This window comes from Diuraphis noxia, unplaced genomic scaffold, assembly GCF_037042655.1.
Source record: "Diuraphis noxia isolate RWA-SAM2 unplaced genomic scaffold, SU_Dnox_SAM2 contig0002, whole genome shotgun sequence".
Lineage (NCBI taxonomy): Eukaryota > Metazoa > Arthropoda > Insecta > Hemiptera > Aphididae > Diuraphis > Diuraphis noxia.
In genome coordinates, this window is record NW_028301712.1 from 5,964,067 (window position 1) to 5,977,704 (window position 13,638).

The window sequence follows — 13,638 nt, forward strand, 5'->3', positions numbered from 1 at the left end:
ATACAACAAAATATGGATTATTAAATTAATTTTGTATAACTATTCATAAAAATATTTGAAGTTTAGCCGGGTTGAGTAACAATATTAATTGTCTGCTACACTCATCTTAACTTAATATGTATTATTGATGTTATGCTCATTAATAATGGCTTTCGTTGGTCCAGCATGGCAGTGTTCGGTTATCGTTATTTAAAATGTGGTGCTCCAGATTTATCGTAAACCAGTATGGAAGTATTTATAATGGAAAATAAGTTATCGTTTCAAAAATGCGAAAACCCATAAAACTGAATACGAAAATTACATTTTTTTTAACCAAAAGTATCGTTATAATAATAATATGTAATTTTATAGTACCAGTAACTTTAAATAAATGGTTCAAGAAAACGTGCGTGTTGGTTTTTTGAATAGCGACCCTGGAGTATACCCTTAATATTATCATATCGATGTCGTTTATCATATCGCCACTATACTGACCTCCCGCGATGCGATCATATTATTCCAACGGTTATCAACAAAGGCAATTATTTGACACATATCTTACACGACCTATTACGTCATTATTTTACACAATTTTTCTCAAAATCGAGGATATAGAATATTATATTGTATACCATTTTTTTCCTCGTGAAAATCATCTCTTCTTTCAGCTGTCAAATTTAAAGTGCCTACTTGCCATGAAACTTCTTTTCGTCTCCCAATCGGCTCAACCAATATTATTATACTATATCCGACGAGCCAATCAACCAATTCACTGGCAAATGAGGGCCCATATTTTTTTAATATTTGCAAATTGAATTATTCGATACTTTTGTTATTATATTTTTATATTGCATAGTATTACAAGGTTACGATACATTATTCACTTGGGTACAAATTTTTTTTTGTATAAAATACATAACTATGGCGTATTATATCATATTTTACACGTCGTCGTCAAGTTTTATCATTGTGTCATGCGCCGTCGTAGACTGTTCGTAGCAGTGGCATAGTGGACGACGTCGTAGTCCGGAAGTTGCGGAGGAAACGCGCAAATCCTCCGGAAACCCGGTGAAAAATCAGCTGCCACTGTTAAGAGATTACAAGCGTACGACACCCATTCGGAATAGCAAATAAAATATTATTATCGGTCCATAATACTGGAGGAAACTCATGCGTACAATGCCCAACGTATGTAACTTCACACAATACAAATATATTATATAAATTATTAAGTATAAACTATAAATATGTCTAGAATAGCCGCCATCAGGAATTTAATGTGAGTGGTATTAATCGAATTTCTTTTTCGCGAGACTCCGATGATACGATACGATTGTGTGTGTAAAATAATCAAAATACAAAATAAATAGAAATATGTAATAGATGCGTTTAAAGACGCGTGTTTTTCATTTTATACCATGCTATGGACAATAATAAAAAAAATGAAAAGACATTCGTATTATTTTGTTTTTTATTTTATTATATATTTATAGCGACGTATTTTTGATATCAATTATAAACGTAATATTATTATAATTATTAATAATTCATAAATGCCCCGTGACGTATTATAAACTCATTCTTATTTTACGACAATTTATAATGTGAGAAATTATACGACGCAAAATTTAAATTAATTACCGAAATTGATAGGACGGGACATTCGTACGGCATAATTGAAATGTTTTATTAAAACCTTCACAATACTCTTTGATTAATAGCACGGACAGACGAACGTAAAACGCATTAAAGAACGTTTCGGCTAATTTATTTTGCCGAATGCTTCTACACCCCACTCCTCTGTGCAATAAATTTGGAGTAAACTCAATATAACTTCGATTAAACAAAAATGTATGACATTGTATATCGTTATGAACATTATTTTGATGAGCTTAAACCAGTCAGATGATCATTGTGTACATTTGAACTCGGCAAAAAATATTTCATGTAATTTTCTTATACTAATAATATGCAAACGTTTCGAAAATATAGTAAGAGTATACGCGTATGTGTTGTATACATCCTTCGTATTTTTACAGGCAACTATAGCTAGGTTAGCAATATATTCTCGGTACTTAAAACTGAGTGTTAATGAAACATTAAATTATTAGTTCAATATTTGGAATTTAAAAATAAAATTATAACGAAAATAATCTATGTCGTAAAATTAAATTTAAAATAGGGATATCAGTAGAAAATGTAAATTTATTATCATAGCCAGGAATTTACTGATTTTACATCAGTATTTCTTATATCATTTTTTCTCTACAATTGTTTAATAAAATTAACATTTGAAAAGTTTTATGGTTACTTAGATATGGAAACCGGGTCTAGACGGTTAAGTTTTTGATTTCTTATTAGTAATTCAAAGCATGAAAACATCATATCGAGAACTGTAAAATAAGTTTAAGAAAGGTCGATTTAAAAGTGCTTCACTTAAATTTGTTTTTAAAATGCGAAAATTCATTATTTATTTTAAGCGTATTTTCACGGAACAATTGCTTGTAGTGTATTGATCGAAATGAGTACAAGATGTGTGTATATTAATCATCTTGTCTGGATGATTTTAAACATAAGTTGGACGGCGCAATATATAGGCAAAAATGGAACATCAATGTATAGAAAAACATATTTTGAACAATATTTGAATATTGATAACTATTTATTGTAATATATTATTATGTAGTAGGTAATAAGGTATACAGTAGGTTTTAAAAGTCCCCTAACTAATTTGAATAAATACTGTTTAAAAATGTGAATTAAAATATCAAATATAAAAATAATGAAAATTTGGTATTTATGAATTCCCCTGAAGATTCAATTCAAAGTCTAGTTTCATTGAAAATGTATAAAAGTCGTATTATAAGAGTTGAGAAGCAAGTTCAACTAAATCATGAATCATTAATGAAATGGCTTATGAACTTATAAAACGACTGTCAGATATAAATTTTGTTTGGTCCAACGTCTCAGTCAAATTATAATAGTTCAAAGATTATACTTAAAGTCGTTTTATATTCGGATCATGTCATGTCGATGTATTAGTCATCAAACATATTATTATGTTGTTTGTAATATTTTGTATGTTAAATGATGGCGTCTTTACTTTTTAAATATATGCAAATGCCATACAAATTACACAGTATACATTATTTAAATAGGTTAATTTGTACGAGTAGGTAAACAAAAACTACAAACAAATACAAGTTAATGGGTCTAGAAATGTATATGCATGTGACGTGATGCAATTGGTTTGGCTGTTTTAATATTACTATAAATCCAGTTTAAACATAATATGAACATTAAACATATAATATAATTAATAAATACTTTATAATTCATTAGTCTACGTATTTTAGTATGCTTTTAGAGAAAATAAATTATTATTATTTTTAAGAACCAATACATACTTTGTATTCATGTACTAAAATGTTATAACAGTTATGAATATAGATTCTGCATAAAATATTTCAAATTCGATTGCACAAAATATATAAAACATGATAAATACAGTATTTTAGTTACTGTGCCTACTCATTGTTAACATTTTACTTTCATTTAACATACTTGGATGGATTTTAAAAAGTTTTTTAATATAGTTGCACCGTAAATTAATTTCAAAACAATGCTGTGTAATATAACTGAGTTTGTTTTATACGAAATAAAATGTTCATCCTTTCATTCAGAAATATTTATACATGAGGGTTCGAAGTTGAAACTATTGAACTAAATTTTATCTCATTAATTATGTACAGTATGTTTTAAATTCTAAAAATTTTAAATTCATCATTAACTTTAAAGAGCGTTTACACGGTGTTTAAGCGTTTTAATATAAATGCACTTAATTTAGGCCTTAAAATGAAACGAATTGTATGTATTTTTTTTTTTAATTAACATACTTTATATAATATTGTACAGATTTCAATTTATTTAATTGTGAAAGGTGTCAAGATTTTTCATTGGATATTTCATGAAATATCTGTAGTAAAAAGTTGATCTTAGAACACTCACTATAAATAGTTTAACAATAAATTTAATTTTTTTTGCAATCAACCTACCGATTCATATTAAATTAATTCAGTGAAAAGATGTTGTTTCCAAGACACGTTATTGATATAAGCAATAATTATGAAAATAAGTTAAATTTGACTGTAAAATAATCTACACACAATATTAACTTGTAAAAAAAAAAAAATAATAAACAAAACAGATGAAAATCAAATTCAAAAATATGATCGCAAATCTAGTAAAATTATATCAAAATATATAAATTTGGAGGCATTGGAAATTTAACACTACCACATGTAATTTAAAAAGAAAAATGCGTAAATGCGTAAATAAAATAGAAAATGGCAAATCTGTTTGGGAATACTGATATTACAAAAAAATAATAACTTAAGAATTGTATTAGGTTCTCGAATGAATATTTCTTATCTGAAATCTTACAATTTAACTGTAGGCTGTTAAAATATTATTTTGGAAATTAATTAAAATAAACCAATTGTAAAATTGTATGAAAATTACCACTATTTTTTTTTTTTAAATTCTTATTTCGAATAAACAACATGTCGATATAAAATACACAATACGCTTTTTACTAAGATTAAGTATATAGATAAAGTGGTCGATTAGGGAGTCATCACTGTTTAAATAATATTTTTATCAAACGTCCAATTCGTTTAGATCCTATATTATATTATAACAGTATTAGGTATCCCTTCGTAGTTGATCGTTTTTATTCAATAACACAATTTCATTAGTTTTCAAATGAAATTTTCGATTAAAATTAGACATCATTTCGGGCCTATTTAATTTGTATAGCCGTAATAACATACGATAGGTAACGTATATCTAACTCATTTCACGCGTTTTGGATTGTGTATCCAACCCGATTAAACAGCACTCAGAAATACGTGTGGTCTACTTAACTCTTTCTATATTTCTCTCTTTCTCTCTCTCCTTGGCTACACCTCCGATCTAACCACGTTAAAGGCTTCCGAATTCTTCAGACGGAATGAAGCGGACCATGGCAGCGGAAGAACGCCCCAGTAAAACACAACACGACAGGCGCTCTTCTATGGTCGTTTTAAACGCACTACATAATTTATAATATTCTATAAATTATATTTTATGTATCGGAAGCAGTTATACCAATTCTTTGCGAAACGTCCCTCGTGGCCTACCACTGACGGTGACGCCTGCAGTGATAATAACGTGACACCGGGGTTTCTGGAACATTTTTGAATTGGGTCAAAGTATTCGGATTTCTACCGCCCCAAGTGCAATATTGCCACGCGAGACGTGCGAACGGAATACCCAATACGGAGATCGGTTTCTTCGATACTATTATATTGTTGTATAATTCACGGCGTATGACATAGTTGACACACGTCGTCGATGAGCTGCCATTTCGGTTTTAAAATAGTGCTGCCAAATTTTTAGGCAATAAAAAATTTCGCAAAGTCAAGGTGACTAATTTTAGCCTTTAGATGAGAATATTAGTAACATAAAAAAATTTGAAATAGAAAATAATTTGCTTATTTTTTTGGGCTATTTCGTTAAATTTGTAATAATTTTATTGTGATAGCGTGTACCATAACATACGATTTACTAATCAGGGAACAATTTTAGGCTTAAAAATTCTTTTTTTGTACTATATATCAAATTATTAAACAGACGCAGAAAAAAACAACACATAATATTATGAAATTAATACATTCGTCAGAATCAAAAACATGCATAATACATGGACAATATTTATTTATGTCGTTCAACACGTCTCATTTATGTACTTGTAAAAAATATTTTCTAATATTTTCGAGTTAAGATTTGAAAACCAATGTCCAGTTTGCCATACACCTAAATCACAAGTCAACCTGGCGATTATATTAATTAAGATCGACTAATAACTATATACACTAGATTTTAGTGTTAAATTTTACACCTATAAGTACTCGATGAACCACCAGACGTGAAAATAAAAACAACTGACTCCGAAGTACATCAGAGCTTTAAGCTATTTTAAGTTATAATATCATAATGTCGTGATGATAACTCGATGCGTGCCAGTTAAAAATAAATAGCCATATGGTTTTAATCGTGAGAAATGAAATTTCTGCAGCGAGCGTACCTGATACATGTATATTTCATAATAATGAATTTTTATACAACATAAAATATTTTTTAACAGGAAATTCGTAAAAAAGCAACCTTTCTGTGCGCATAGAATTAGGGTGAAAAACCAAAGCAATGCAATAATTATTTTACATAGTATGCAAGTTTATTTTCAAAAAAGACCGTTCCCTTCGCTATTAAATCTGAAACGGTTGTATATTTTAAAGTAGGTAGGTAGTTTATAATTTCACTGGTTGGAAATTGGATATCGTTGTGTAAAACCCTTTTTACGATTATCCGCTTTAAAGGGACTATTTAAACATTTTTGCAAACTTCTAAAATTAGAAAGTTTTAATTTGATTTGTAAGATATTATATTATCATAGTACATATTTTGTGCTTCACGCGCAGTTGTAGATTGCTTGATTACAGTTTACTCCTATCGGCTATCACACATGGAAACCACTAAAATATAACAAAATATTATTTTATTATGATAATCACCTTCGGATAGATCATACAACGAATCGGAAAGAATATTTTGCACTCAACCATAACTGATAACTGTATAACGTTGTTTAATTTAAATCTGGTTTATATTTGTTAATATTTAGCACCAACAACCCTAAATAACATCATAACCTCGACCCGTGCAACAGCTAGAGTTTATTTTGGATCGAAGTGTTAGAACAAATATGTTGGCCCCTTTTTCAAATGATCAAATTATTGCAATACATTTTTATATAAAAAAAAAAATATAATATATGAATAATATTTTCCAATTATTAATTAAAAAATATTATCTCTATAACTTGAACTACGGACAAAAAAATTATCATTACTGTTCACAATAACCCATGCAAGGCACATATAAACGTTTTCTTTCAATCACTCAATCAAACCAATAATGGTTGTTCATCAGTTTACCCGAAATTCGGATATAATATTCAAGCTAAACGACTGCACAATGATGAGCACGTAAAAGCTTAGTATGAACCTATTTCTACGATGAACATTGAATATATCAAATGCATTTAATAAAAATGTAGGAACGATAAAGGGTACCCGAATAAGTAGTACATTGTATAGCATAAATAATAAAGAAACATTTTTTAATAAAACATTCTTGATTTGTTTTTTTATGATAAATATGTTGATGTCTCAGCTTACTTACATCATCATCTCATTTTGTATAACAAATGATCAAAAAACTAATATCTACTATATTTGAGTGTTTCCCAAACGACGATATTTTATAATATATGCATATAAGAATATATGCCTATAAGAAAAACAGTTTATATCAATTTAGTAGGTATTTTTAATTATCTAATAAAAAAAGAACATTAATTAAAAGTCCAGGCTTATCTTACTACTACTACGTTTATATGCATATCTAGTGATATTATAACAGTGCGGTTATTTTAGTCGTAATGTAAAAATGAAAGTAAAAATAAAACCCACGTGTATCGTAAACCAGAATGACCTGAACACAATATAATAAGACGCAATGCCTATATTGTTGTTATTGCTGTGGTCTTTGACGATTATCTTACTGTGATACACTATAATATATGATTTATACAGGGTGTATCACTACAAAGTTTTTTGGTAATACCATCGCTGGGAAATGGGAAAATCACGATGGCTTCTCCTGTATACAAATTTAATATTATAGTCAAGCAGATGCAACTTTTGCTTTACCGAGACAATGGAATACCATTTTTTTTTCTTATTTATCCGTAGTGTTTCTCTCTCTCTCTCCCTCTCTTTCGTATGTACACCTAGATTATGGATACGCAAAATACGAATAGACATACGTGCGAATATTATATTTATGATGTGGTATACAATATACCTATCTATATTGTACCTATAGGTATAGGCGCTCATATTTATTTTATTTTTTTGACGTAATGCGTCACATATCTATGCTAATAGGTAGGCTGCCCTCCCCCCCCGGCAAAAAAAAAAAACAGGTGAACAAAATTCACGACGACTGCATCGATTAATATTATTATTATTATATATTAAACTTCTAGGTGTAGTGTATTTTTTCAGCAGCTGCATAGTAGGACGTGTTTTTTTTTTTAATTTCGAAGTCTTTCCCACCGTAGGTATAACTACAACTATTATCCCGACATGTAGCGTCGTTCACTCGATCAATTACATCGGTGGTCCAATTTGTCCACGAACGTGTCCGAAACTTTTTGACCGAAATCTAAAAGTGCGTTGGCTGTAGATTAATGTTTAATCGATATTTACAACACAGCGGCCTACACGCGCGCGCACACACACACACTTAGTACACCAGACTCAGTGACACCATCGTTTCGACGGTACGACTGTCGCTGGAGACTGCTTATAATATGTAGGAGTGGCGGATAATGTCTGACTTACCGATCGGTCACCGAGATTTCGGACCCTGCAGTGTAAGTATGTCATCTGACCAACGGTCGCGGTCACGTCACGTCTAGTGGCGTTGTCGAAGTAAGGCTGCGAGAAGGGCTGTTCCCAGTAGTTGAGGTTGCCGCTCTGCGACGGCGATTCGATCGAACCATCTGCAAACAAGAAAACACGCACATCTATTAAGCATTATGTTTCTTATGTTTTAATAAACATAAAAAAAAAAAAAAAACTCTAAATCTTATAAAACATTAACGACAGTGTGGTAGGTATGTTATTACGGTGTCAGTTTAATTGCGTTATATGTACGGACTTAGTATTAAGTTGGTATAAACTAATATACGGTTGTTACAAAAAAATAAAAATAAATTATAATAATAATAAACATTTTACTACTATTTGCATATTTTGTTTAAACTAAATTACTTCTTGAAGAAATAAAATGTTTTTATTGCATGTAATAATAATAACAATAATAATAGTAATAATATAATATGTCATGAAAAAAAAACACATATGAAAATGTATTTGATTTATGACTTTTATACGGCATATTTGCAGTAATAAACTTAAGTTATTCGGTTTGTTGCATTATATAGGTAAACCTTTGGGGTTTTTAACGACCACAGTACTATATTATAATACAGGCGGTACTTACATACTAATACAATATTATACATGATTTATAATTTTATAATTTAAATCGTATATTATTATTTTCTCATTATAATAATGCCAAGCATATCGTAATACATTGTGTTTATTTAAGTAATTATATTTCTCAAACTTTTGAGCACGATCCACGACGCAGTATTACGTATACGCGTCAATTACACATTATTCATATTCAATATTACATTGTTATCTAGACAATGTGATACGTTCGGTCTTGTGTGGTATTTTCGGTATCGCCATTAAATATTAGTGTACGGAATACTTAATAAATAAATAAATAAATAAATAAATAAATACTTAATAAACTTCGTTTACGTGCTACTTTATTAATTTGATTTTGAATGTCACGAGACAAGCCATTAGTTTCGGGTACATTACAATTACATATGCGTGTCTATACGTGACAGCTGCTCTTGTGACGTATAAATATCTTTTCACTAAATTATTGACCACCAAGCATCTCTTTCTAGTCATCTGTCATCAATATCGTCCGTCTCGTCTGGAGTTTAGAATATTATATTTACCCATTATCTGATATGACTGGTCAGCTGACTTATTGTTTGTCGTAGAACCTTAAACGTATACTTTGCTGCGAAACATAATAAATCTTACGCGATAAGTACAAACATTTTTGCATTCATTCTATTATATTATGGCTATGCTGTTGTTATGTGTGAGATAAAATACATGGATAATCTTTTTAATTTTCGATAAGTGTTATAATGTCTAAATATCATCAGCGAGTTAATAAATATTCAGTTTTAATATTTCGATATTATTGCTTTTGGTTTTACATCACTACGATTTAATCTAAGGTACAAAGAATCGTGAAGCGTATTATAATAGTGTTTAGCCAGTAACTGCAAATATGATATAACTTGCAATGTTTATTTATAGATACTGATAAACTATATTATTACAATATTGTATGCATTGTTGTAACTTATTAGAATAACTATATTTTTGTTTATTATTTGATCATTTTAATTTAACACTAAATTAAAATAAATTGAACATATATATGTATATACATATAATATAGATACATATACACATATACACATACACACATAATATTTAGTTTTTAACTCATCAAAAGCATAAAAAAATCGAAATTATTTTTGTATTGAGTAATGAATTTATTATTATACCTTAAAATAATATAAAATATTTGGATGACTCTTCACATAGACACAAAATATTTTATTTCTATGTGATCATTTTATAGCTTCATAAGATTTGATAATTATGGATTATCTAGCTAATAAATATGCTATGCATTAGTCATTTTAATTTAAAAAAATGAGTTATAGAGAAAATGTTCACTTCAAAACAATTTTAACAACTTTCCAACCCTATGCATTTTTAGAATCATCGGATAAATATTTTCCTCAGGACGTAAAAGATTTAATTATTGAACATCTTCAAATTTTGATATATTTATTTCAAAAATATTTTCCATTTCCTGAAAATAATAAAAATTGGGTAGTAGACCCTTTTAATGTATATATGTACCCGAAATTACTTGTTTAGCAACAACACAAGAAAATCAATTAAATCGGCATATCCAGCCATTCTAATTTAAAAAGGATTTTCAAAGAATCTTTTTTGTCGTCTTTTTGGTTGAGTTTAAGACAAGACTATCCAGAAATATTGGAAACAGCAATAAGACCATTGATGCTTTTTTCAACAACTTATCTCTGTGAAAAAGGATTTTCTACTTATGTTTATACTTACTAAAAAAAAAATACATAGAAATCGATTAAATATAGAATCAGATTTACGTATTCAACTTTCTAATATAGATCCTAAAATACTATATTTATTATCAAAAAAACAACACCATCCATCTTATTGAACACGGTAATTATCTACTATATCTATTATACAAATATAATTATACTATTTATCCATTTTTGTATTAATTAAATTTTTTATCATAAAAATATGTGTATTTAGTTCAGAAAATAAAGTAATCAATTTAGTATTATTATTTGTGATTGTTTTTAATTTTAATTTTTCTTAAGGGGTCCGACAGAGACAAAGTTTGGAAAATGCTGATCTATAAGTAAGGGTAAAAAAAAAATAAGAATAATTATTAGTATGGAAATAATATTTAGTAATTTATAAAAACAACAATATTTTAATTCTATTGGTTGGGATAATTTAAATATGTATTAACGAATTTAAGTCGATCACAAAACACGATATTAAAGAAATGCAATAAAGAAAATATAATCCATATTTACGTACGCATAATATATGTATATATTACTGAATTTTATTCGTACGAACATTTTATTGTTAACATAATTTTAGTTTAAATCGTCAATACGTATAATGTATATACTGTTGGGTGTTGAAGTGAATAGATACGAAATTCAACCCCAAACCTAGTATAATAGTAGCGAATTTAGAGGGTTTCGCGACTTCGTATTGTCTTAAAAGTGCTATACATGTATAGCTGAGAGATAAATTCTAGTTGTCGCCGACTTTTTCTCTGTGGCATGTTATTTACTTATTTAATTCCAAGCTCTTTGGATTTGACTGTTACGTTTATTGTCTATAGCCTTGGGTATGGAAAACTCTGAATTCAATGCATGGTGCTCTCTCTCTCTCTCTCTCTCTCAAATCGATAATCCAAATTATTAAAACTAACAACCTGACTTGACCTGAATTTAAAAAAAAATCATTTTTGTGCTCTCAATGGAATGTATTCTATAATTTAATTATGACTTAAGATTTTTAAGCCAAGACACGACAGAATTTGTTTGCATGATTTAATTTATTAGTAACTACATTTATGATAATTATTAACGTTTTTTTAAAAAAATAACCAATTGGGAAAATTTAGGTGGTTCACGTCGTAATTCAGGAATAATTTTTTTTTCAGTCATAATTATATATTTTTTTAGATTAATTAAGCATTAAATAAAGAACGTTATCTGTATTTTCCAAGTACTTCTGGAGGTTTAAGCACAGATAGAAAGTATTTTATATTAAACGTTACTTAAAGTAATAGTATTAATAAACGGCAGAAATTAATTAAATATTCAAAATACATAATAATTACTTAAAGACGATATTATGTAATTTAATGAAAAAAGATTACAATAATTATGATTTCAGATTTATTTTTATCATTGTATTTAACATAATTTATAATTTTATTTTAAATTACACACACATTTTTTTGATACTATATTATGTAAAAGTTAATAATTTTTAGTCAGTGTACCAAGCATGGAATTCAACATATTATTACGACATGTCTATTTAATATAGTTTATGTAAAACCCATAAAAGATACATTGAAATATATTAAAAATTAATAGTTATGGAAAATGTACTTTTGTTAAATTTAAAATTTATTTTTTATTGATTCACTCAAAATTATTTTATTTATCCACATTAAACAATTCATTAACATTTTAACTCCCAGTAAATATGATTTTAGCGGGCGAGGACAGTGAAACTATACTAATTGAGTAATACAATTTCATATAAATAATGAGATACATATTATATTGATTATATTGTTATATTACTTATTTTATTTAGATTACAATCATTACATATTCACAAAATTTGATTTAAATACGTGGCTATAATATACAACAATAAATAATAATTAAACTAATTAAACAACCACATTGAAAAATTTAATTGTTCTGAATAGTTGGTTAAAATATAAATGTATCCCTTTATTTATATTATAATAATTCCTCATTGATGATGTTTTTTTTTTAATCAACTTTAAATTCCCGTCATTTCTTCCCTTGTTTTATATGTGTTATGAAATTTAATTTTTTTCCGCTATTGTATATTTTTTTTTACATCTGATGGTTTATTGTATAATTAAATTACCTATTGTTAAAATACTATGTTCATTTTTTAATAAATCCTCTGTATTATGTTCGTCGTGTTACTATCGATGTTTTCATTATTATTTCTCTAATAAGTTTTATACGTATTTTTATATTTAGTGGATCTAATACATATTTTTTTTTTGAGCTGAGCCACCATACAATTATAATTTATATTTTATATTATTACTGATTGAACATAAGTAATATTGAAAATACATGTTGAACGTAACTCTTAAATAATATATTGCATGCATTTTTTTTTGTACGCAATGTTACCGTTTCAATATAAGGTACCCATTTTAAGGTTTAACCAAATATTATACCTAAATATTCTAATGGATATACTTTATGTATACATTTAAAATTTGAATTCATCTTTTGTAATTTTTTTATACTTAGGAACATGTAGTTTAATTCAAATTTGATTCGGTTGATTTGACATTGATTGATAAAAGAGAAAACCATTTAGTAGTGCAATGTGATAAAATGTTTCGTTCTACAATATTATGATGGTCTCGAGGGATATTATTAAGAAAAGTTTACGTCACTCAGTATAAACAACATTTTCGCAAAGATTCAAATTATAATAAAATATATTA

At 27.8% G+C, this 13,638-nt stretch overlaps 1 protein-coding gene across 1 annotated transcript in view; it reads right to left on the reverse strand.

Moving 5' to 3' along the window:
* The window catches only part of LOC107171054 (protein amalgam-like), a 344,978-nt gene that overhangs the window by 25,383 nt on the left and 305,957 nt on the right, over positions 1-13,638 (reverse strand). The window contains exon 3 of the mRNA XM_089219587.1: positions 8,490-8,650. Coding sequence (XP_089075713.1) covers positions 8,490-8,650 — 161 coding nt within the window. The remainder of the gene's footprint in view (positions 1-8,489; positions 8,651-13,638) is intronic.